We start from the raw sequence: 24,262 nt of genomic DNA, 5'->3' as shown, positions 1-24,262 counted from the left end.
GTAGGGTAATAGTGGGTCCCTGTCGTATTTATAGTGAAAAGCAATAAAAACTTTTACAGGCCCCACTTTTGTTTTATTTATATTTTACTTAAAAACCTCTTTTTTTTTAAGTTGAGAAAACAGATTAGTATTTTCTTGTATATCAGACACGCGCTAGGGGAGTATAAGAACCAACGTACTCGCGACGTGGAAGTTACCAAGTGGTCTATACTACTCCTCTCTGTCACAAAGATTATTGATATTTTGTAATTTTTTTGTTTTACAAATATTAATGTTTTGTAAACTTCAAAAAATAATTATTGAAAATATTTAAACCTTTGAATTGTTATTAGTTTATATTTTCTCTCTCTACTAAAAAGTAATTATAAATTAATTTATTAAATAAAAACGAATTTTTTTTTTAATATATGTTAAAATATCAAAATATCAATTATCAAGACAGAGACAGAGGGAGTATTTGTTTCGATAATGGATTCTCTCAGTCGTCCACCTTTTTTTTTCTTTTCTTCTCGATGCCTTTTACTAGTTTTACACTAATCACAAACACACACACTCTCTCTTGTATTATTATTTCGCTTTGACCTCTACAACAAAAAACCAAAATATCTTTTTTTTTTTCGGTGGGCGTATTCCAAAAATATATTTTTTGGTAGTAGAAAAGAAAGAAAAAATATCTTTTATATATGAATAATTGAATATGATGATTGGGAGAGTGAGAAAGTAAAAGAAAAAGAAAAAAATATCTGCCAATTTTATTAGATACGTCTCTCTTCTCTATAAAACTCTCTCAGACCAAACCACAAAGATATTTTTAAAGATATTTGCTAGTACTATCCCATATATGAATACGTATAAAATAATGGATCTTATGAATAAAAGCTATAAAGCCATTAAAACCACTTGAAAATTATGAAATCAATGATTGATCTCTTTTGTCCTTTTCTTCTCTTCCTTCTTTTTATTATTATTATTATTCACCGGCTTTACTTAAACCCCATTATTTTTATTTTTGTTCAAATTCAGTTAAAATGATTAATAGGAAACAAGACGATATATTGATTGTATCAACGATAAAATGTATATATATATATATAGATAATTCTAAAGGTCTATTGAGTTTTGGATGACACAACCCACCTACAATTTTTAAGTGTCTGCTTCTTTCACATGTTTTATTAAGAAAACTTTTAAGAAAATATATTTTACAAATAAGTTCAGGTTTAATAAAGGGACTGATGACAACTTACAAGTTAAACGACGTTGTAATTGTTAAAAACAAAATGTATTCGTTAGTTTTTAAAAAGGTATTCTTTGTGAAAAGTAGTATTAAAAAGAGAGAGCGAGTAGCCGAGTACAATATTAACTTTAGCAATATCGCTATTAACTTCATCATTCAGACTCGTCGTATCCAAGTAAAAGACGAAAGATGAAATTGAAAACTTACTAGATAATAGCACGAACCTTGATTGGATAAATTATTGATAAATCTCCCCTGAAAAACACCACCATATATAATCAAGGAACGATAATGAAAGCAAAAAGTTAAGGAAAAAAAGGGACGATAAGACGCACTAAATAAGAAAAAAATAACAAAAACAACAAAAGTTTTGTAACATATGATGCTGAGAGATATGTGAGTCGGATAAGATTCTAGGACGATCCGAAACTCTGGTACAAACATCGTATTCCTCACGAATATAATACCACCGGCTTAGAGAGAGAGCTGACGACACCTCACTTATTTGTTCTCTTAAGATAACATTAACTACTAATCTCCTAATTTATTTATTTATACTTCCATCCATGAGTGCCTTTTATGGACTTCACACCCATCTCTCTTTCTTTTTATTATTATGCCTCTTCCACCCAATCATAACTCAAATCATTAATATTATTAATATATCCGACTCTCCTAGGACAACCATTAGCCATTTTAGCTGTGTGAGTGACATAACAAACACTACAGGATCCTCCCATGAGTTGACCAAATATAATGTACCTTTATAATTCAAGATCCTAATTGCTTTTCTTCGAGAGTTTTAAGATTTGTTTGAAACAACTGTTTCTTTTCATAAATATCTTAGAAAAAGCAATAGTGAGTGTTGAGTGACATGGATTTTATTAAGCTGACCACAAAAGTATTATTTAACCACACGAGGTCCAATAGGGAAATTTAGTGCAGGCCCAAGCAAAGACTGTAGCCAGTGTGTTGTTAGGCCATGAAAAAGACCTGACCTGATAAGATTAACCGTAAAGAGCACGCCAAGGACTTTCCTCTTCTTTAGATGTCTTTGATGCGCTCCACTTGATTCTATCTCTTGAGAAAGACAGTCCGGTCCAACTTGCCACAAGCTCCCCTGTTTCATGAATCACCTGTGATGACAATCACGCAAACCCACAATTCAGTTGAAATCGACCTTCTCTTCGAATTGACAATAGATTTTTAATTTCATGTGGATTTTATATTTCTAGTGACCTTGCAGAGTATTTAAAACTCCCGATAAAAATGAGCAGAAACTGAGACAACTTTTTCAAGCAAAGATTACCTGAAGCTCTTCATCTAGAGCTTTGCTATATAGGCTACTGCTTCTCTGGCCTATGAGAATAGATGTAGGCAAGCGTTTGACACGAGCTAGATGAAGCAAGCATGACAACGGCTCATAATGGATCTGCATCAGTGGTGGTGGTTTCTCGATGCGAGAAGCAAATAACCTGCTGGTATCTGTTTCTGTACCAACTTGAACGTAATGAAGACTAGCTTTTCTGTTATTCGCTTCAAGGGATCTGTTATTAAACTTAAGCTTAGATGCCGCCACAAGAAAAGGAGTCACAATAGTGGATAGAGTTGACGCTTCCCTTGTAATTAGGTCCAGCAGTTCATTCATAGCACACACTAGTAGAGGAGGCTCATAGTTTCGAAGAAGAAAAATCGAGACCTTAAACAATGTAAGACATAATCAGAAACTTAAGCAATGTAATATCCCAGAAATGCAAATCAACATAGAAACAAGAAAACATGAAATCAAGTCTTGCAACACAACCATGATACTGATGAACAAATGTTACAAAAGGGGCTAAATCATGATCACCAAAGGGCAAAGGCCTAAATCTAATCTAATCAAGCTTAGAAGCTAGTGCCATATCATAAGTTAGGTACCACTTAGCTACTACGGGAAAATGGGACTGTTAATGCTTTCACTCGCCTTATATATAACCTCCTCTACTAAGCATTCTCACCTAAGCAGAAGAGACTTATTAGTTTCTATCTCATAAGGCTTTAGCTTTAGTTTCAGTGTAATACAATCGAAGAAGCAATCAAATAGTGAAGCGAGAATTGAACCATCATATTACATATCCCAGTAATAGTTTCATGTCCACAAGAAACAACACACTAAGGCCAGGGCACCACTACTCTTCAGCTAAACTAGTGTAGCACGAAATAAAATTTCAGTTCTAAGGATAAACAAAACAGGTTCCGTATAATAGAGCAGCTCCATGTAATGTCGAATAGAAGAAATTAGAACTCAAATTTAACTATGAAACACCGCTAAATTCCTACTGAATCCATAGTTTCTTAGAGGAACGAACCTGATAAGCACCATTTTCGTCGACGAAGTGAACGATACTGCCGCCGGTTTCGACATCATCTCGGACGCCATACTTATCCAAAGGAAGCTGGATCTGTTCTTCTCTGCGCTAGAGATTACAAATGTGTAAGTAGAGAGTATTGAGGCGGAAAAGACAAAATCGAGATCAAGGAAGAATCGATTACAGTTTGCGAAGAGGGGAGCCAGGGCTAGGGTTTAGAGCATCAGCAATGGTTGTTGCGAATCCATCGGAATCTTCCCAGAGGAATACAATCTTCTCCGCTACTTTCATTGCCCTTTTGAGTTTTGCTTTAGCTTGAGAACAACAACTGACTAAGCGAAACTCGTTTAATCCTTCAGCTTCAGCTTATTGCGCAAGAAGCAACTAATCTTTCCTTCCAGAAACCTAATTTCTTTATATTTGTCATATAGTCCCTCTTTATCTTAATGTTTTCAAATCTGACCCAAAATAAAATCCGATTTTAGATTGATGAAATTTTAACTTCCATACAAAAGTTTAATAAATCACACATTGTTAACTCGAATGAATATCTTTAAGGTGCACTGGTGCCTCCTCTGATCTCACCGCACTTCTAAAGCTCTTCTTACACCAATATAATGATATCATCAAGCGGATCTCTGTCACATAACTATTCAAAGATTTATACCTCCTTCTGCATTGATGTTTCACTACCACTTTTGCAATCCAAAACAATGGACTACTACTTACCAAGAAGCTGTCGGGGACATGTTTAGAGCATTGTAGTGTCCACTGGGTAGCTTCCCAGTACCCGCAAAAAGGTAGCAAATTCCTGCCATAAAAGAAACCAGAGTCTTAGTCACATGTACATGTTTTATGTTTTTAGATCAATTAACCCAAGGCTTTTACCTCGAGATGTCTAAGTGCGTTCTGAGCAACTTCATCAGCCATAGATGCTTCAAAGTCCACATAGAAAAGATAGTCGAAGTATCTGTCAAGCAAAATAAATAGAGCGGCACTTTCATCACTACTAAGAAACTGTGGGTTATGGTAGAGTGGATTGTGAGAAAAATTACTTTAGTCCTCCAGATGCTCGCAGAGGGTGTTTCCTTAACGGGCGGCTTTCAATCTGATCAAAACCATAAGATAATTGTTTGTTAGGGATTGGAGACCAGACTAGCTTCTATACAAGGCTGCACACTAGAAGGAAGATTTTGAGTCTACTAACTAACCTTTGTGAGGTTGATTTGCCTAAGCGCAAACACAGCAAGTGCTTTGAAAAGTACTCCAGGCCCTTCCTCTAACGAGAACACTATACTTGTCTAAAAGAAGATCATAAGTAACTCATCCATCAGCGAAATATACATTGTCACATATCAGAGAGTTACGTTTGAATTTGGAGAGTAACATTGGATTTCTCTTCTCACCTTGAAGAGTCTGTTAGTTCCAGGGATAATTGGTTCCCTTGCGAGCATTAGAAACCTTGTAACATTATCACAGTCATCCTACATTGATTGCACTTCACTATCAAAAAATCCAGAAGTGTAAAGATATGAATGAAAAAATCGTAAAGGCTTCCAAAAACTCTGTACTACCTGGATATCTTCAGCAACTATGTTCAAACCATATATCTTTGCAGCTTCTGCGCTAGCAACTGCTGCTGCATCATTTAATTTTTCGAACGCAATTTGCTGCAAATCAAATTCAGAAACTTATTTAGCAGCCATTGTAAACCGTGACTATGAGTATAAACATACTTGAAACATAAAACTTACCTTTGCAGCACCAGCAGTGTCATCTACTGCTTCTCTGACCAACCCCAATTTGGTTAACGTGTTTTCACACTGGGCGAGAGCCTGAGCCAAAGACAACGGTTAAAGCTCTGGATAATATCAAGAGAAAAAAAAAAGTTCAATTATGCACAAAGGCAAGTAGGGTACCTGTGGATGGCTAAGCACTCTTCTCAACTCTTCAATATTCACACCGTGGTTAGCCAACAAACAGTGGCGGACAGCTAACTTGACTTCGCCAACAATATGCAAATTGTGTCGCAGCAGAAGATCATAGTTTCTATGGATACTTCCACCTAAAGAGTTCTCAATAGGTAAAACAGCTCTGTCGACAAGCCACCGCTCAACTGCCTAAAACGAAGAACAAAAAGGTTGCAAACTGGTTCAGTCTAATGGCAACAAAAAAACTTAAGACAGATGTATGGCAATGAAACTGTTACATACAAATTCCACAAACTAAAGTAGATGACTTTTCCCTAGACTCACATTAAGAAATAAGAACAAAAAAAAAAAACAGAGATCCCAATCTCAGTCTTGATCAGTGAAAAAGTAGCAAAAGAAAAGAATCAAACCTCAAAAGCAGTATCAAACTCTTCGCATGGAACAGCTTCACAGTTAGGATAAGCCTTCTCAGCTGCTGATTCGCTGTATGCACCTCGTACTCCCTAATTATAACAAAATCATTAGCCAATAAAACCCCAAAAACATATAAAAATTAATCAGAAACAAAACAATCCGTGAACAATTAACCTGATACGCAACACGAACACGGGAGCCATTGGAGGATACAGATTCTGCTAGCTGGTTCGATGACAATGGCTCTATTATTAACAAAAACAAACCAATCATCACTACTAAGTCTAGCTACTTCCTTTATTTATTATCTCTACTACAAATGAAGATATCTATCGCAGAAACTTGATTGATCGTAGCTCAAACATGTAACTAAAGGAATCGAATCCATACTAGGAAGCAGAGGAGAGTCTTCGAGAATCTTCTTAACTTCCATAGCTCTCACGGACTTGTCCCTACCATTTGCATCGTCTTCCCGGAATGACGCCAAGACGGTTCCGATACGGTAACGGTTTGAAGATCGGCATCCGTATCGGACGAAGGTGTTAAGTTTGCGGTTCGACGGTGATAGATAGCCAGAGATTCCGCCGTGAAGCTGAGTCGCCGGCGTCGTCAATCGAACAGCGTGCACTGCCATTGATGTTGTTTTTGACGGCTGTTTTTATTTCTGATGTGAAAGCAACAATAATATATGGAAGGTGGAGGTGACATTAATGGGCCAATCTGAAGGCCCATGATATTTATCTAAGGCCCTTACTTAAAAAGTTGAGGCAGACCAACAAACAACATACAGTACTAGTATTGTTTTTGATGAAGAATATTGTGGTAGACCATTAAACAAGGAGACTAGTTTTGGCACTATAATGTGAAGTGTAGTAAATTGTGTGGTGTAGAGAGACTCTTTATTTGGCTCATTTGAAATCTCCCCTAGTTTCAGCACCATCACTCTTTCTCTAATGTCTCTAGATTAAACACAAATTACACAATAATGGAATAGGAATTAGAAAAGGGAAAAAAGGTATGAGAGATTACATCCCGAAATACTTGAACGCTTTTCTATTGGCGTTTGCCACTTTCGCTGTAGTCTTTGCGATTTTTATAGCAAAAAGTTCAAATTCATCTTCTCATCTTTATTTTGCAACTTCTTCTTCACTATGGACCTCTTCCTTCTCCCACGCATTAATCACGGTACCGATCTTTCTTCCGGTTCGTCGATTTAGGCTATCAGTTTCAAATCATAAATTCTGTTTTGTATTTTCAAGGAAAAAAGGAAGAGAAACGGATCAAATCCAGGTCATGGATCTTGGAAAAGAGACGTGAAGGTAGAAGCAGAATTAGCAACCGCGAGAGCGTTGATCAGAGAAGCTCAATTAAACTCTAATGCTACTTCATCATCACCCCTTGGAGACAAAGACTATATCCCTCATGGCGATATTTACCGTAACCCTTACGCCTTTCACCGGTAACAATATACGTATGTGTTTATTTGTCTTGTCATAGAAGTAAAGTGACCTTTTACTGATACTGTTTACGTGTGGCAGAAGTTATCTTCTTATGGAGAAGATATTCAAGATCTATGTATACGAAGAAGGAGATCCACCGATATTTCACTATGGACTTTGTAAAGACATATACTCAATGGAAGGATTGTTCCTAAACTTTATGGAGAACGATGTCCTTAAGTACCGCACCCGAGATCCTGACAAGGCTCATGTCTACTTCTTACCTTTTAGTGTTGTCATGATCCTTCACCATCTTTTTGACCCCGTTGTTCGAGATAAGGCTGTCTTGGAACGTGTCATCGCTGACTATATCCAGATAATTTCCAAGAAATATCCGTATTGGAACACAAGCGATGGGTTTGATCACTTCATGTTGTCTTGCCATGACTGGGTACGTTGTCTTGGTTACTTTTGCTTAATTAGGTCATCTAATAACTTAAGCACGGACTGACCAGATTGTGCTTACAGGGTCACAGGGCAACATGGTACGTAAAGAAGCTATTTTTCAATTCCATAAGAGTACTATGCAACGCCAACATATCAGAATATTTCAATCCAGAGAAAGACGCTCCGTTTCCTGAAATCAATTTACTGACCGGGGAAATCAACAACTTAACCGGCGGTTTAGATCCAACCTCTCGTACAACACTCGCTTTCTTCGCTGGAAAATCACACGGCAAAATCCGTCCGGTTCTTCTAAACCATTGGAAAGAAAAGGACAAAGACATTCTGGTTTACGAAAACCTACCGGACGGTTTAGATTACACAGAGATGATGAGGAAAAGCCGGTTTTGTATATGCCCGAGCGGTCACGAAGTAGCTAGCCCGAGAATACCAGAGGCTATATACAGCGGATGTGTACCAGTTCTTATCTCGGAGAACTATGTATTACCGTTTAGTGATGTTTTGAATTGGGAGAAGTTTTCGGTTTCGGTATCGGTTAAAGAAATACCGGAACTAAAAAGGATATTGATGGATATACCGGAGGATCGGTATATGAGACTATACGAAGGAGTGAAGAAAGTGAAGAGGCATATATTGGTTAATGATCCTCCAAAGAGATATGATGTGTTTAATATGATTATACACTCCATTTGGTTAAGAAGATTAAATGTTAAATTGTTATGACACGTTGATGATGCCTATGTGAGTCCAAGAATCTTTCTTCTCCACTTATAGCAGACAACTTGAGTCAAACCAATTTTGTTTGATCAATTGTATTTAAACTTAAATCAGTTTAAACTTCCTTTTCCTATTAGTTTATTCCAGCTTACATCTCAAGGAGTAAAGTTAACTACTTCTCAAATTGAGTAACTTCACAGAGTAAGATATTGAGGAGATGATTACAAATTATGATCTTCTTACTACTCCCTTAGTGTTTGCTTTAAGCTACCAACAACAAAAAGGATGAGTTTTGAGATGCAACTAACAATTACTCCTACTCTTCTCCGTTTGTAATCAGCCAATGTCTACGTGTGTCTTTACTGTCCAGATTTTTTCTCCGCACGTATGTCTTCACTATCTTTGGCTTTCTCTTCTCTTCGGTTGCCAGAGACCTGAGACAATACAAAAGAAAAGAAACACAGCTTAGACGACAAGAAACTCGGATTACTTATGCTTTTTACAGGTAGTAAGAAGACGAGTATAAAGCTCACTTCTTTTCAGTTGGTGGAAAGTCTTCGAGAGCCTTATCGATTGGATTGACTATCATCTTTGATTTCTCCTCTTCGGCTTCAGAACATCTGAGCCAAGACAAAAAGACACTCAGTTTACTGATGGTTTTTTGAAGGCATTGAGAAGGGAAGTAAAAAAACCTCACTTTTCACTAGGAGGTAAGTCTTTGAGAGCCTTCACAACTGCTTTGTCTTTGCCCTTTGAATTGTTCCATCTCTTAAAATTGTTTTTCTCTTTGGGTTCTGGAGACCTGAACACCATCACAAAACCGAAATCAAGCTTAAAACAAAAGGAAACTCATTTTACTGATGATTGCGATAGTTAGTTAGAAGAGAAGTAAAAGACTCACTTCTCTCCACTCAAGTCTCGGAGAGACTTATCAACTGCATGAATTATCATCTTCTTTACCTGTTCAACCAAACAACAAGAAAAAAAAAACAGAAGAATAACATTTAGAGAGGAGTCAGAATTTGCTTAAAACAACCAGATATGGAGACGAGAGGAATACCGCCAACTTGTCCTCTTTTGCATAATGATTAGGTGGAAGTAGACGATACTGTTTTAGCGTAAACACTCGCCGATATTTTCAGGTGAGACAAAGTCAAGCGCTACCTTTGTGCAGGACTGCAAGACACAAGAGAAATACAATCATCAATTGATGAACCTTACTTATGCTGCGAAGCTAAAAAGTAAAGTTGCTCAAATCCACTGTATGTATCCTAAAGCAAAAAAATTACCTTCAAATTTCTAACTTGATGAGGGCAACCTACAGGTATTAAAACAACATCTCCAAGCTTCTGATTGAAGGTCCAAGGTTCAATGCCTACAAAATACGGCTCATTAAATATGACCAAAAACCGGCAAGATAAATTGGTTGGTTTATAAGTTATAAATGACAGCATACCATATTCTTCTTTCAGCTTCATTATATGATACCGCGTTAAGTAGAAATTCTGGTCATGTATTGGATGAACAACCTAAAAGAGAAGGTAAAAGGAAAATGTAGAATAAGTTGTAGAGAGACTGGACGCAAATAAGCACCACATATCTTTAAAAATGTAACCTTTTATGAAAAGAGAGTATGTGTACCTGAGACACAGGGCAGCAGTAGAGATGTCTGAACTCCTTGTGATGTTTCTCAATGTAACTTTCTAATTTATGAGTATCCTCTCTACGGAAAATGTCCCAGAGAGCTCCATCATCAGATTCAACATTTTCGGCTTCTTGTTTAGAGTTAACAAGAATCTCCATCATTTCCTCCTTTTTAGCTACAGAGCTGTACAGCTCCTTGAAATCTTGTTTGGCATGCTTCTTTTTCAGTTCTTCAATTCTAGATTGTCTATTCTTAGGGATGGGTACTTCCGATATGTGCGTCAAAACATTCACCTGAAATAACAAGCACACGAATTAAAATATTGAAAAGAATTAGATGACAGAGAGACAGAGAGAAATAATTATAAAAAAATTTCAACGATAATGTCAATTGACCTTTATTACAATAAGTAGCAATAGCGAGGGGTGTTCAATCATGATTTCAGTTCAGGTTGATGCCAGTCTTTTATTTCAACAACGGGCAACAAATTGGTTCTGAGGTCATTATGGGTATGACAAGGAAAACCATCAGAAGAATGGACAGATTTATAACAAAGAAACAAATCTGAAAACGAGAGAAGACAAATCACATGGGTACTTACCGCATCAGACATGTCGCAATGAAGCTTAGTAACAGAATCTCCACGGCCAGATTCTTGCGCGAATCCATAAGCAACGTAAGTCTTTGGTCCCAAGTGAGGCTTCAAGCAATTTTTGGGAAGTTTGACAGCAAGATTCAAAGGTCCATTTACCGGGTGTGTGTAATACTTCAAAGGCAAACTGCATAAGAACTCCTCAGCATGACGTGGCAAGTTTTCTTTAAAGGTCTTAGTTGGAGGCCAATCTTTCAGTTTCAGAACTAGTGGCCAATCCATGCGATCATAACGACCGTCCGTATAACCAGTAAAGAATTCATGCAGATCAATTGATCCCTGCATTTATCAGAAGTCATTAAATAAACAAGGGCATAGTAAGAACTTAAAAATCTTGAGAGAACCAAATGAGCCATGTTGTTGCCTAGTAAGCCTAATATGAATTTGACATGCAAGTTTTCGATGCATCTTCAAGAAAAGGTAATACGCTGAATCAAAATCACGAGCATATATATTCACTGTTAATGAGAAAATCATAGAACAGTCGGTAAAAGAAACTGAAATGTCAACCCAAAAGGGAAAAACATGAACGTCGAAATGTATATAACCTAGATAAGAAAAAAATCATTGCTATGGAAGCACCAGAGTCATAGATTAAGCAATCACAGAAAAATAAAGGAAATAAGGACTCCAAATGAAGCTGCAAAGTGCTTAGGTCAGAGAAATCTCTATAAAAAAGGACATGCACCACACAATTTAGTTTGGAAAAAACTGACCTCACAGAAGTCCATACAATCAACAGCATCAACTTCGGTAAGTTCTCCATGCTTAATGTGGCTTCTCTGGCGGCAAGCACGCCACATTACCATTGGTTCCCAGCTTAATCCAGCTGTTGCTTCAAGCACATTTCTCACAACCACAGGCTCGCCTTTTACCCAATGGTGCTGAAAATGATTCAAATCATCTTGTTGAACATCTCTAACACTTGGATAATATAGATAATTGTCTTCTAAACCTTCTCGACAAGCAGCCTTTAGCAAGTTAACATTGTCCATGTCAATATGACCATTAGATTTAAAACAAGGGCATCGCTCCAAAACTATTTCAGGTAAATCCAAAAGCTCGCTGGCATCAGCAAGTTTTTCAACTTTCTTTAACAGATCAGATACCCAACCATCAGGAAGTAGGCGTTTCAACTTTAAACCCTCAGCACCACAGTGACAAGTAATGATTCCAGCTTCATTTGCTTTCCAGAAAGATGGGTAATTCATATGGTCTTTGCAAACCGGCTTATCATCTGGCTTCTCATTAGGCTTATCATCATCCGGCTTTTCAATAAATTTGCCTTCTTCTCCATGTTCATACTCTAAACCTCGGTTAACATAATTCCACGACACATCCTCCTGACATGCCTGAGCCTTTCCATTGCGGATCTCAAGGCAACATGTAAGGCAGATATCACAAGGACAGGCCGAGCAACTCCTATGGAGATCAAAGATCGAAGTCTTGCAGATATCACTGTAATCCCAAGGAGTTAAAACAAACAACGAATCAAGTTACCAACAGCATCATGAGATACGAACTTGTCAAAATTTATTGAAACAAAAATGTTAGGGTAAGATACCAGTATAGTCTCTCATCAGGGAAAGATTCAGCGTCTACGGGCCTCACCTCTTCAAACTCCAGTCCTGTGAAATTAGACAATATTAAGATATATTGTTAATCCTTGAGCTAATCAGCTTCCAGCTTCTAACTTAGAAAAATGAATGCGGATATATCCAACAATATATTGATTATACATACTTAAAACATGATAAAAATGTGAAGGGAGTACAAAAACAATCACAATAAGCATGGAAAGTACCTGATATCTTTGCCTCAATTTCCTTCTCAGCAATTTGTTCATCAACTATTTCCTTCATATATGGGAGAAGCCACCGCAAAATATATTTAGAGCATTGAATTTTTGCCTCCTTGCTGACCTCGAGATTCGGATTTATCCCCTACATGGCATTCAATTAATCATTCATGCTAAGGAGCTCAAATTAATTTAAAAAGCATAGAAATAACAATCAAGCAGGATACGAGAAAATTTACTTGTATCTTATTATCTAGACGCAAACATCCTCTGCAACAGCAAATACCACAGCAGAACGGGCATTTACTGGCAACATCTTCTTGTGGTATGTTCGGGTACCTGCAAGTAGTTATTAAGACAATGTGTTTCATACTTCTGGAAAATGTAATCCAACACGAGACAACAGTAAAGGAAATGGGCGTTCTGTTTGTTGATAGATGAAATTATAATCATGAATCAACAGGAATCTAAACCTTTGTCTTGATTCATTCCAAAACTATCCGAAAGAAACTCTAAAAGATCTATCTGCATATAATGAAACCAGGTAACAAAGAAACCAAAATAATTGCTAAATGTTAAGGTAACAGAAGAGCACATACCAAGTTTTCAAGCACGGGAGGCAAAAACGCTTCGACTTGCAGTTCTGACACCGCACAACGTACCCTTTATCATTCCTGTGACATTGATGACACATATTGGAATCTGCACCTTCAGCACTATCCTAAATATCCCCAAAAGAGAAATACATAAACAAAGTAGTGGGATTAGGTCGTGTATTTTAACCAACGATTGATGAGAAAAAAAAGAGACCTTTTTACAGAGAAATCATTAACCGCGTTTTCTTTGTCAGCTCTGTTCTTCAACCTCTTGTTCGGCTTAGCTGAAACCTCACCGTCGATTTCATCCTTCTTACTAGCCCTTTTCCGAGTCCTCCTTGTCCCAATGGTAATCTGGTTTCCATAATCCTCACATTCCACAGCAATTGAGTCCTTTTCTGAGTCATTCGTCTTACCAGAGGCTCTCTGCTTCTTCTCCTTCGCCAAATCAGCGCATCCGTTCGCATCTTCAACCCTAACACCTTCATCGTCTACCTTCTGTGTCTTAATCGGAGCCCTATTTCCCCCTTTTTTGCCCTTTCGCTTCTTGGGTCCTTGGTCTTCGTCTTCGTCAGTGACAGGGTCAACGTAATTCTTCATCTTCGTAGAAGCTCTCCGAATCCTACGCCGGCGACCGTTCGCTTCTTCAACTATAGCAACTTCCTCCGCAGAATCCATATCCAAAATTCAAAAACACTCACACACTCTCCTCCTTGGCGCAACTCTTGGATCCCTCCCCCAAACTAAACAGTAACGAAAAACCCTAGACTCACCGAGAGTCACTCACGGGAGATTCACTGAGGACTTTTTTTGTTTTGGAAACTGAAGGGCTCCGGCCTCCGGTAAAGGTAAAGTTTGGTTTAATTAATGGTTCAAACAAACTCGATTTCGCGACATCTTTGGGTTTATTTCCCGCTCATATTTTGTTTTCAATTTGTTTTTTTTTTTTAACAATTGAATTATTAACAGCTCACAAAATTAATTTCTTCTCTCGTTCTAATATTTTTTTGGATTACTTCAATCACTTGCACTAGCCTGCGAGTTGGGGTTGTCGGGTCGGGTCGGGTCGGTTAATTCGGGTAATCGGGTATTCGGTTATCTGAAATTTGTGTCGAAGATAACCGAAGTAAATTTCGGTTCGGGTCGGGTCGGGTTTCGGTTAATTCGGTTATTGATTTTTTTGTCGAACTGAACCGAAATTTTCTTCTTTTTGGCTACAAGGCTGTCGAAAAAAAAGAAAAGGAAGGAAAACGTTTGGGCCAGGCCCATTAAAGGAAAAAATAACAAAACGTTTGTGTTTTTAATAAAACGTTGTGTTTTAATATCATCTTCAACCTTTTACAAACCCTAAAATCAACTAAGAACATTGACGGCCGCCGATAAAAACTCAGAATCTCAGTAGATCCGGCGAAAGAAGAGAAGGAAGATGAAGATCTCGGTTACCCGAACGGGTACCCGAACCGAACCGAAAAAACTCGGGTAACCGATCAAATTTATATAGTTTCCGATCGGTTCAACTCTTCTAACCGAAGCCAACCCGAAACCGAAATTTTCGGTTCGGAACGGGTCGGTATATTCGGGTCGGGTTTTTATCGCAGGCTGATCTTGCAGAGTCACAGTTGACACAGTCTGGTTTAATGGGTTTGTATACTATTCGTCTATTACCAATAATATAGTAGACCACTTGAGCCGCAAATAACACGACCCACTATGGGCACGATGATAGACCCACTGAAAGGCACTCCGATTAAAACGTGTGTGTCCAAACTTTGTTTTCACGCGCAGATTCTTTCCCTTATAAGCTATGTCCGTTTGTAATGTTTGCCAATCATACCATTCATAATTCATTTAAATATTTTTTTATTCGAGTTTGATACTCTTACGTGAATTGAGAGTCACAGAGGCAAGCGATAAATTAGTCTCCATGTTCACTAAAGTCTACAATGTCGCCTTAGCTAGTTTTTTTTCTAATATTTACCGTACTGTCCATTTCTTTCAGTTAGCATGGAATGGACATGACTTCTTGAATACTTTTAGACTTTTTAGACAAAAAAGATTATGCAGTTATTACTGTTGCTTTGTGTATATGTGGTGCTCCAAATTAGGCAGTATGAGAGTTTGGAGAAATATCTTTTACGGCCAGTAGTACACTCTGTTTTTTTTTTACATTTTGGATAATACGATCATTCATAAATACGTAAATGTTACTTAACGCAGCTTTCACCGTTTTTATCTCCATGAGTTTTGATATCTATTTTTGATCAAATTGCTGATATCACTGCAAATGTTTTAAGAAATAAAAGTCAAATTAGCATAGACAAACACATTAGTATAAATTAAGAAGCTAATTGTGTTTCATTATATTAGAAAAAAAAACGATTGCCAACGAACAATACATATTGCAAGTCAAGCATCTAATATTTGTTAATACAGATGGATGACAGATTAGTAGTCAATTTAATCTGTTTTTCGATTAATTAGGAAGTTAGAGGGAAACATGTACTTGAGAGAAGACGAAGACTTGAATCCCCGTCTGTTCTTATTCATTTGCTAAACACAACTGGATGATATATAAAATAGACTTATTAAATATCATAATTGAAATATTGACTCAAAAAATTATAAGTCTTTAGCCTTACATGTATAAAACTAACAGACTATATGGTATATTAAACAAATATTTAATTGTACTGTGTATCAATATTTAACCAATTTATTTTGACCCAGTCAAATAACTATTAATCTAATTTTTTGACGCAATCAAATAACGATTTTATAGTTCGTTTTTTTATATTATAGAATTGGCAATAAGCTTGTTCGAGTCGGCAACTAGAACCAATAAAACACGTTAGGAACAAAGATATGAAACTGACAAGGAAATTCAAACCAGCCGATTCCGTTGGTTTAAGACAACGACTCATATAACAAGTGATTAATATATAAGAATCAAGCGATCCTTATTTCTATTTCCTCAAATTTGTGATCTAAAGAAGAAGACACCGAAATTTCTAACCAAAATTCTATCAAACATTCAAAGCGAATTCTCAAGCAGACCATCTCTTTACTCATCCTGTAAACCCGGCCGTGAAGAAGACAAAACATGAAGGTATGTATTTCTGTACTCAAAAACAAGTAAATAACTTGAATACTCTTGTGAAAGAGAGAGAGACTTCTCTAGAGATGTTAAGATGTTTTCTTTCTGTATGCAGCAAAAGATCCTGCTACGAGTTGCTATGACTGAAGACAAAACCAGAGCAAAAGCACTGAAAACTGCGGTTCAGTTTAAAGGTAACAAAGATACAAACCCTATCCTGATGATTGTAATTCTATTTGAATCTAAAGATCTTGTCCATTGGTGTTTAGGCGTGAGCGCTGTGGAAATAAAGGGAGATCACAGGAACCAGATTGAGGTGACTGGTGTTGAAGTCGATATGATCGCTCTAATCAACACACTGAGGAAAAAAGTAGCATTTGCGGAGCTTGTTAGCGTAGCCAAAGTTGAACCACCAAAAGATGATGAAAAAAAGCCAGATGGTGACAAAAAACCGGATGAGAAGAAACCCGATGAGACGAAAACAGATGAGAAGAAAACTGAAGAGGAAAAACCTGAGCCATGCTGTCAACCATGGCCTTATGGATATGGCGTGCCATCTACCTATCACCACCCATGTGATCCTTACTATCAGATTGGGGAACCCGTATACAATCATGATCCCAATTGCAGGATCATGTGAGATCTCACATGTTTCAAGTGGAAGACTAACGAAGGAGATGCAGTTTTTCTATACCAAGATTGTCAGTCAGCTTGTTAATGCATTTTGATAGTCAGATTTGGCACATGAATAAATAGCCTAGAGCTCTCAAAACAACACAAATCATCTACTTGTACATGCTCTTATAACATGTAAAGCTAAAATCTTTGTTATCCATGGAATCGCATTACAGAGTAACTTCCTTACAAGCAACAATTCTTAATCAAATCTTTCCTTTGCAAGAGTTGCTAGATACATAACTCGGGTACATTCTCCTAACTCACATACCTTAACAACTTTTTCGAGTGCATTACTACATCTAACGACCTCTGCCACCACCACCGCCACGACCACGCCCACGACCTCGTCCACGACCGCGTCCAACAGGTTTCCCTACAGATGAAAGATAAATGGATTGATAAAGTAGTCTTATAGCTTACGAAGACAAGCTCAGTAACATCGAAAATGAATGGAGCATTTACCAGCAACAGGCTTCTTAGGCTTAACTCTAGGAGTGTCTTCCACAAGTAAAGTCTCCAGGTTCAAGCTATCAGGAAGAATGTAGTATCGGATATTGTTACCCCTCAAGCTGAGATGATCAAGTGTCACTGGGTTTTTCCCCTTCAGAGCCATCTTCACTGTCTTCAAGTGAGTATTCATGCTCACATCAACACCTGCCCAAATTCATCAAACTTAACTTCTCAATAAATATACACTTTTGGATAGTGAATCCTAATTGGACTGTTTTCTCAACCTACTATGATCACAAGGATGCGAGTAGAGCCAATGGATCAAATTCAAAATTAGGGAACAGATCGCGACTTGTATCAGTAACAGCAACTAAGACCTAGAAACGAAGAAATCGAGAGAGAAGAAAGGTGAGACGAACTACAACAAAAGATACTGGATGCTAAATAGAACATACCAGTGATGGTTCCATGGACCACAGTCCCGTTCTTCAGCTCGATCGACACAGTCTCATTGTTTAACTTCATCAAAAACCTACTCGATCCAGTCACACCAAATCCCCAAAAAAAAAAACATAAATCAGCTCAGTCTCAATAACAGTAATAGATTCCATACCCGAAGCTAACTAAGATTATGAACAAAACGAAATAATCAGTATATAGGAATAGAGATCGAAACAGTACCTGACGAGCTTCATCTTTGGATGCGAAGAAGAAGAACAAACAACAAAGAAAACCCTCAAAACCCTTCTTTACGCAGTGAGAGAGACCTCGAAACGGAGCCGGTTCAGATCCGATTTTGGTTCTGGATCCATCAGGTTATTGGGCCGATCACAAATGTAATAAGGCCCATAAAAAAAGTCCAAGTGTTTATCAGTTACGTTTTTAACCAAAAATTTAAAATACAGTTTGGTTCCGCTAACCAGATAATTGATTAAAGAGGACCAAATTTCAATTTCAGGAGAAACATAAGACACGAAACGTAAATTTTGGAAAGGGGCGTAAATTAATAAAAGCGCGCGAGCGTTTGATAAACACGCGATAAAGTAGACGCGCGTGAAGATTAAACGACTTAAAGAGGAGACGGAGACGACGCTTTTCAACGTTCTCTCTCTCACTCTGCGTTAAAGACTTGACAGATCTCCTCCACCGGTAGAGAGAGAGAGAGACTTCTCTGAGAAAACTTCGCAAACCCTAACTCGTCAATGGCAGATTCGAGATCCAGTACGAAACGATACACTCCCCCAAATCAAAGGTAACTTCTCTTCTTCTTCTTCTTCTTCTTCTTCTTCCTCTCACTTTACTGATTTCGAGTGATCTTTACTCTGTTGATTTCGCTACTTCGTCTCTCTGATCTTTCCTCTTGCTGTCTCTTCTCCGTCTCGCAGGAAGCCTTCTGGGAATCGCCGCAAGGAAGGTACGTTATCTCTCTCTCTCTCGCTCTCTCTTTCTTCTTCGCCTTCTCTCTTGATTCTTACTAGAGAAACGAATCAGATGTGTTCTTCGTTACGATCGGATCTAGTTCTGTGGAGGTTATAGGTTAGAATCATTGATTGTTCGAGGAAGAGAAGTAATTGATTGCAACCGAATCTGTAAACATTTGTATTGGGGATAGTTGGGTAACCTCAAGAATCGTTTTAAGAAAGTGATCTATTAGGTTATAGCCTGGAATTTAGATCTCGCTCTCTCTTTATTAGCAAATCCTCTGGTTGATGTATCTCTCAATGTGTGTTCTTGATCCATTTTTATGCCTGTTTTCTTGAAGCATCATCGTTCAAGCTATATATCAGGTTTTGCTCGTTATGATATTGTTCTTGGCTAAAGAAAGAGTGAAATGCAGATCGAACAAGTGGCCAACAGAACAAGGATGGAGAGCGAAATCAGCCTCTTGCTACTGTTCCTCAGATGGAAGTCAAACCCCAGGGGATAAAGATAATACCACTAAAGGACTGCTCTACGAGTGAAGCTTCTCAGCTTTTGAGCCAACGTATGAATCTGAACTATCTCTTTAAACATTTGAGTGGTTTTATTATTTGCTCTGTGTCAATGTCTGGTCCTTCTTGTATCAACTGTTGCTATGCTAATTGCTTAACATCTGATGAGTCAGTGCTATTTTATTGGTCATGCTCCTTTTTAGAAATCTTTGAACTTCATAGATATGGTGTGTTAAATTCACGGCTTATGCACTCAGTTTATGTGCTTGTATTATTTACTTGCTCTTGATTTGTTCAATGAACAGGATGGGCAGCTGCAATGCATGAATACAATGACCCGACTGTGGATCTATCTGGTGAGATTAAGGGCTTCCAAGTTTTTCTTTATCCTTTTTGTCTGTTACACTTGTTCTGCTTGAGTTGGCTCCAAACGCAATGAAATATACCTATAGTTCCCACCTTGATCTCTGCATCCCAGCTAATCGAGTATAACTGATTGTCAAGTTTACCTGCTATTTCACAGAGCGACCAATCATGTACTATGAAGGAAGTGTTTGGGGTAAACTACCTCACCAGGTAGAACTGACTCTAAACTCTTATCATATGCTTTTAGTTCTATTAAGATGCTCGTTTTCATTAATGATGAGACTCATGTCTCTTGCTTTGTGGGATGAAACAATTACAGATCCTGGCTGCAGCAAACAACACACTGCCTCCTCAAAAGATGTCGCCAACGGATTACATGACTGAAGTGCGCCGAGGATTGCTGATGCTAAAATCGTCAAGTTCTAACAATTGAATGGTCCTTGTTCTGCTGATGGATCCCATATAGACTAGTGAAAATGGTGTTGGGTGTTTGTTGAGATGGCACAAGCGGTGATGTGTCAATGACTTTTGGTTTTGTGTGTGTAGTAGGATAACGAATATTGTTTTTCTCACGATCGGTCTTTTTCTCTGGTCCCTGAAAGTGTAAAAAAAAACCCAAACCGGAGATTTGACTAACAGTCACGTTTACCATCTCACATCGCTCCTTTCCTGGTTTCATTCATGTTATTGAAAGATTCGAAACGTCCTTTTAATTCAACGGATTCAGTAAATAGACCGTCTAGCTAAAAAAAACACTACTATACAGTAAAACCTCTATAAATTAATACTCTATAAATTAATAAACAATATAAATTAATAAATTTAACTAGTCCCAAGTCGGGACAGTGTAAAAATTAACAAAATTCGATAAGATAATAAGATAATATTTTTTTTGAAATCCTCACGTAAAATATAGTCTCAATAATATCATAAATTAATAATCATGTAAATATATATATATATATGCTGATATAGTAAAGTATGTTTCTCTTAAACCTTATATATATAAAAAAATTGTTATGTTGTATCTTCAAACTATAATGATATAAAATATTCTATAACATTTCATAAAACAGCTAAAACTTTTTAAAATTTTCAATTTCTAAATATGCATCATTTACATTTTTATAGTTTGATAGACTATTAAAATACGAGAATTGATATTCTTATTCATAAATTTGAATATTTATGTCATATGTATAAGTGAATTTGTCTATAATATTTGTAATTCATTGTCAATAATATTTTTTAATTATTTCAAATTCAATTCCAATACCATAAAATTTACAACATCCAAAATTCTAATCTTATTTTGCAAAAATTGTCTCAATTCATAGTTTTTTAAAAATTAAACAATTAAAAATATACCTATAAAATAATAATTATTAATTTATATTATAAAATAATAATTATTAATTTATAGATAAATTAATATCACTATAAATTAATAAAATGTCTTGGTCCCAACATTATTAATTTATAGAGGTTTTACTGTAGTTGTTAAAAGTTTGTTTAAATCCAAGTATTAAATTCGCTTACACCAAGATTTAATATACTGTATGCTTCTTATATTAGAACAAAATACCATTCGTCGATCAATACAATAAGCATGTGGGTGGCACACCGCACACGGCACACCCAATCAATATAAAGCAGTTGACTTGGAAACTTAGACCGAGATTGGTGTAATGAATTAAAGCTAAGGTTTTATAACAAGTACTCCAAAAATTGAAAATAAATTTATCATTTTGTCCTTATTTTGGTCAATTTATTGTCTTGTCTTTAAACGATCAGAACTGGTTAAATGTAATGGGTACATTTCAATCATTTTCCCACATCTAAAGCAATGAGAGAGACAGAGAGAACGAAACTATAGCTTCCCACACGACACAAAGTATTATACACTTTCTTAATGGAAACAGAGCTCTTTATTTTTTTTAATCTTACATGACTAGTAATCATAAAAGAAAACGAATTGTAACGACACAATAAAATATAATTAGTTGAATCAACAACTGCTTCAACACACACTATCTCATAAAAACAAGATATATATACAACTCATTGTCGTCGTCATCATCATCATGATCCCTTCATTACTTTCCTCTCTCTCTTTCATCTTTCAGATCCAAAGACACAGAGAACAAAAAAAAAGATGAAGCTTAATTCTGTTTCCTTCATCATCTTGAGCTTATCATTAATTGCTCTCCCCACCACCATAGTTAATGCTCAACAAGCTAGAGAATCATGCAATTCAACTCTACCTCTCAACGACCTCACCTTCAACGCCACTCTCCTTCAATGCGTTGAAGCTTGGACTCTCCAAAACTACATCCTCCGAGTAAGTCTTTCTAATTTTAGAATTTTTATAACTTTCTAATTCTGAAAACATACAAATCAAATTTTGAGAAAACAAAATTTGCTGCAGTATGCTAGAACGGTGGAGAACACATGGAGCTTCATCTTATCAGCTCCGGATTCAAGCGCCTTCATCGGGATCGGATTCTCAACCAACGGTCAGATGATCGGAAGCAGCGCGATCGTCGGTTGGATACCTTCCGACGGCGGCGCAGGAACAGTGAAACAGTACTTGCTCGGAGGGAAATCCCCAGGCGAGGTGAATCCTGACCAAGGAGATCTAACGATCGTCGACAAGTCGTTAAAGATCGAGTCAGTGTCGTCACGTATATACATGAGTTTTCAGTTGACGGCGGAGCTGCCGCGTCAGAGTCTACTTTACGCTATGGGACCTGCCGGATTTTTCCCAACTTCGCCGGACTACAGGTTGAGAGAGCATCGGTTCGTGACCACCACGACCATCAATTATATTACAGGTCAGCCAAAGACCAATTCAGCTTGTTCTAATTATTTCATTTGACTAATTATTTTAAAGTCAATCTTGAATTAATCCTTTATTTGACTTGTTTAATCACCGTTTAATTATATATCCACTAGTTTAGTATCCGCCTCCTCACAACGTAGTATTTTTTATTTAGTAAAAGAAAATATTAAACGCAAGCCATGATGACGATTAGGAACTGGTTCAAAAGGATCGTAGTATAATTATAGTACTTTGTTGGAGTCATTTTCACTTCATACCCACTTTTTGTACTAATATACGTTGTTTTTTCCCCAACTACTACGTACTAATCTCTCTTTGATAATTTCCAAATACTACTAATTAACAAAACAATAGTGACTAATTTCTAATTTATATAATTGATTTCATTCCGGCCGCCAACAAACGAAGATAATGTTTTATTGCTACCACTTTGGAAAAGGAAAGTTTTTTTACCTATATTATGAGATTTTGGGACTCTCTGGAATTCTAGGTTGTCGTAGCTTGGAGTAGTAATTAAGTTTTGGTTGTTGAGTTTTGTATCACATTGCAATTCGACAATATATGTCGGGTAATAAAGACAAAAGAGAATGATGATCTTACAAGTTTAGTTTTTCATTATCGTCTCATTACTTTCTATTTTGGTATTGATGATAGTGAGATGCAGTAAAAAACACGTTTTCATCAATACGTGTAGAAGTACAGTGTTTGGGATGTTTAAAGATAATCAAGGAGGGTATAAAACTAAAATAAAGAACAACTATATTATTGTGGAGCGACAATTGAGTTTGTGTTCTGAATGTACTTCTTGTGTCATAGACTGATCAATATATGTTTTGTTTTTCCATTGATGAATCAATAGGTTCGCAAAGTGTGGTTAAAGGTTCACCACACTCTAAGCTAAGGAAGACACATGGGCTAATGAACATGTTCGGATGGGGAATAATAGTTATCATTGGCGCCATCGTGGCTCGACACATGAAGCAATGGGACCCCACATGGTTCTATGCCCATATCGCTCTCCAAACAACTGGTTTTCTCCTCGGTTTAACTGGTGTCATTTGCGGTTTGGTTCTTGAAAACCGTCTCAAGGCCAATAATGTTTCCACGCACAAAGGCCTTGGGATAACCATACTCGTCATGGGCGTTCTCCAGGTTCCTCTTCTTTTAGCAGCACTCTAGAATTATATACTACAAAGAACACTAGAATAATGAATATTTCGGTTTTATTTTATGATATTTACAGATGTTGGCATTGCTAGCTCGACCAGATAAGCAATCCAAGTACAGGAAATATTGGAACTGGTATCATCATAACATTGGAAGAATTCTGATAATACTGGCTATCTCTAACATCTTCTATGGTATTCATTTGGCTAAAGCTGGTTCTGCTTGGAATGGCGGTTACGGTTTTGCTGTCGCTGTTTTGGCTTTGACGGCTATTGGATTAGAAGTTAGAAAGTTTAAGAACAAGTAATTTTTTGTTTCTTTAAATAAAAATTTCTCTCTTTTATTTTCTTGCTACCATATTATCTTGGATAGGACAGTGTGATGTATTGAACAAGTTATTGACTAATCATTTGAATGAATCTTTTATTTTTTGGAAGTTCTATAAGAATTAATTTGTGGTTATACTGAGATCTTTATTTTTCACTGTAT

General features: G+C 37.0%; 7 protein-coding genes and 1 pseudogene across 10 annotated transcripts; 4 read left to right on the top strand and 4 right to left on the bottom strand.

The window, feature by feature from the left end:
* On the bottom strand, window positions 1,476-3,939 carry LOC104737782. Of its 2 annotated transcripts, XM_010458127.2 has the most exons (5): window positions 3,773-3,939; window positions 3,589-3,691; window positions 2,547-2,936; window positions 2,236-2,373; window positions 1,476-1,492 (listed from the first exon to the last, which is right to left on the bottom strand). In XM_010458127.2, exons 1-4 carry the CDS (start codon window positions 3,877-3,879, stop codon window positions 2,245-2,247), a joined length of 729 nt encoding a protein of 242 aa, XP_010456429.1. In that variant the 5' UTR covers window positions 3,880-3,939; the 3' UTR covers window positions 1,476-1,492; window positions 2,236-2,244. The 2 variants fall into 2 exon arrangements, with proteins under 2 accessions (XP_010456429.1, XP_010456375.1); XM_010458073.2 differs by lacking the exon at window positions 1,476-1,492 and having other exon boundaries at window positions 2,064-2,373.
* LOC104737487 (arogenate dehydratase/prephenate dehydratase 2, chloroplastic) lies at window positions 4,050-6,583 on the bottom strand. 2 transcript variants are annotated; one of them, XM_010457721.2, is made up of 12 exons: window positions 6,324-6,583; window positions 6,108-6,178; window positions 5,930-6,022; window positions 5,508-5,708; window positions 5,343-5,423; window positions 5,163-5,258; window positions 4,995-5,072; window positions 4,800-4,889; window positions 4,644-4,696; window positions 4,477-4,558; window positions 4,318-4,399; window positions 4,050-4,237 (listed from the first exon to the last, which is right to left on the bottom strand). In XM_010457721.2, exons 1-11 carry the CDS (start codon window positions 6,565-6,567, stop codon window positions 4,340-4,342), a joined length of 1,149 nt encoding a protein of 382 aa, XP_010456023.1. In that variant the 5' UTR covers window positions 6,568-6,583; the 3' UTR covers window positions 4,050-4,237; window positions 4,318-4,339. The 2 variants fall into 2 exon arrangements, with proteins under 2 accessions (XP_010456023.1, XP_010456088.1); XM_010457786.2 differs by having other exon boundaries at window positions 4,050-4,226.
* LOC104703769 (probable glycosyltransferase At3g07620) lies at window positions 6,951-8,586 on the top strand. The gene is made up of 4 exons (XM_019244998.1): window positions 6,951-7,118; window positions 7,193-7,392; window positions 7,472-7,823; window positions 7,901-8,586. The coding sequence occupies exons 1-4, from the start codon at window positions 6,951-6,953 to the stop codon at window positions 8,558-8,560; spliced, it is 1,380 nt and encodes a 459-aa protein (XP_019100543.1). The 3' UTR covers window positions 8,561-8,586.
* Window positions 8,710-14,058, bottom strand: LOC104737408 (annotated as a pseudogene).
* On the top strand, window positions 16,100-17,076 carry LOC104737261. 2 transcript variants are annotated; one of them, XM_010457432.2, is made up of 3 exons: window positions 16,100-16,351; window positions 16,455-16,533; window positions 16,609-17,076. In XM_010457432.2, exons 1-3 carry the CDS (start codon window positions 16,346-16,348, stop codon window positions 16,977-16,979), a joined length of 456 nt encoding a protein of 151 aa, XP_010455734.1. In that variant the 5' UTR covers window positions 16,100-16,345; the 3' UTR covers window positions 16,980-17,076. The 2 variants fall into 2 exon arrangements, with proteins under 2 accessions (XP_010455734.1, XP_010455810.1); XM_010457508.1 differs by lacking the exon at window positions 16,100-16,351 and having other exon boundaries at window positions 16,449-16,533.
* Window positions 17,144-18,244, bottom strand: LOC104737173 (small nuclear ribonucleoprotein Sm D1). Its single transcript, XM_010457316.2, has 4 exons — window positions 18,149-18,244; window positions 17,923-17,999; window positions 17,480-17,671; window positions 17,144-17,390 (listed from the first exon to the last, which is right to left on the bottom strand). Exons 1-4 carry the CDS (start codon window positions 18,160-18,162, stop codon window positions 17,317-17,319), a joined length of 357 nt encoding a protein of 118 aa, XP_010455618.1. The 5' UTR covers window positions 18,163-18,244; the 3' UTR covers window positions 17,144-17,316.
* Window positions 18,560-20,442, top strand: LOC104737080. The gene is made up of 6 exons (XM_010457215.2): window positions 18,560-18,719; window positions 18,853-18,881; window positions 19,305-19,451; window positions 19,704-19,754; window positions 19,922-19,974; window positions 20,084-20,442. The coding sequence occupies exons 1-6, from the start codon at window positions 18,670-18,672 to the stop codon at window positions 20,195-20,197; spliced, it is 444 nt and encodes a 147-aa protein (XP_010455517.1). The 5' UTR covers window positions 18,560-18,669; the 3' UTR covers window positions 20,198-20,442.
* On the top strand, window positions 21,833-24,209 carry LOC104736984 (cytochrome b561 and DOMON domain-containing protein At3g07570-like). Its single transcript, XM_010457112.1, has 4 exons — window positions 21,833-22,105; window positions 22,193-22,598; window positions 23,466-23,758; window positions 23,850-24,209. The coding sequence occupies exons 1-4, from the start codon at window positions 21,920-21,922 to the stop codon at window positions 24,078-24,080; spliced, it is 1,116 nt and encodes a 371-aa protein (XP_010455414.1). The 5' UTR covers window positions 21,833-21,919; the 3' UTR covers window positions 24,081-24,209.

This window comes from Camelina sativa, chromosome 1, assembly GCF_000633955.1.
Source record: "Camelina sativa cultivar DH55 chromosome 1, Cs, whole genome shotgun sequence".
NCBI classification, from domain to species: Eukaryota; Viridiplantae; Streptophyta; class Magnoliopsida; order Brassicales; family Brassicaceae; genus Camelina; species Camelina sativa.
Note: the sequence above shows the minus strand (reverse complement) of the source record. Positions and strands in the feature narration are given on the sequence as shown.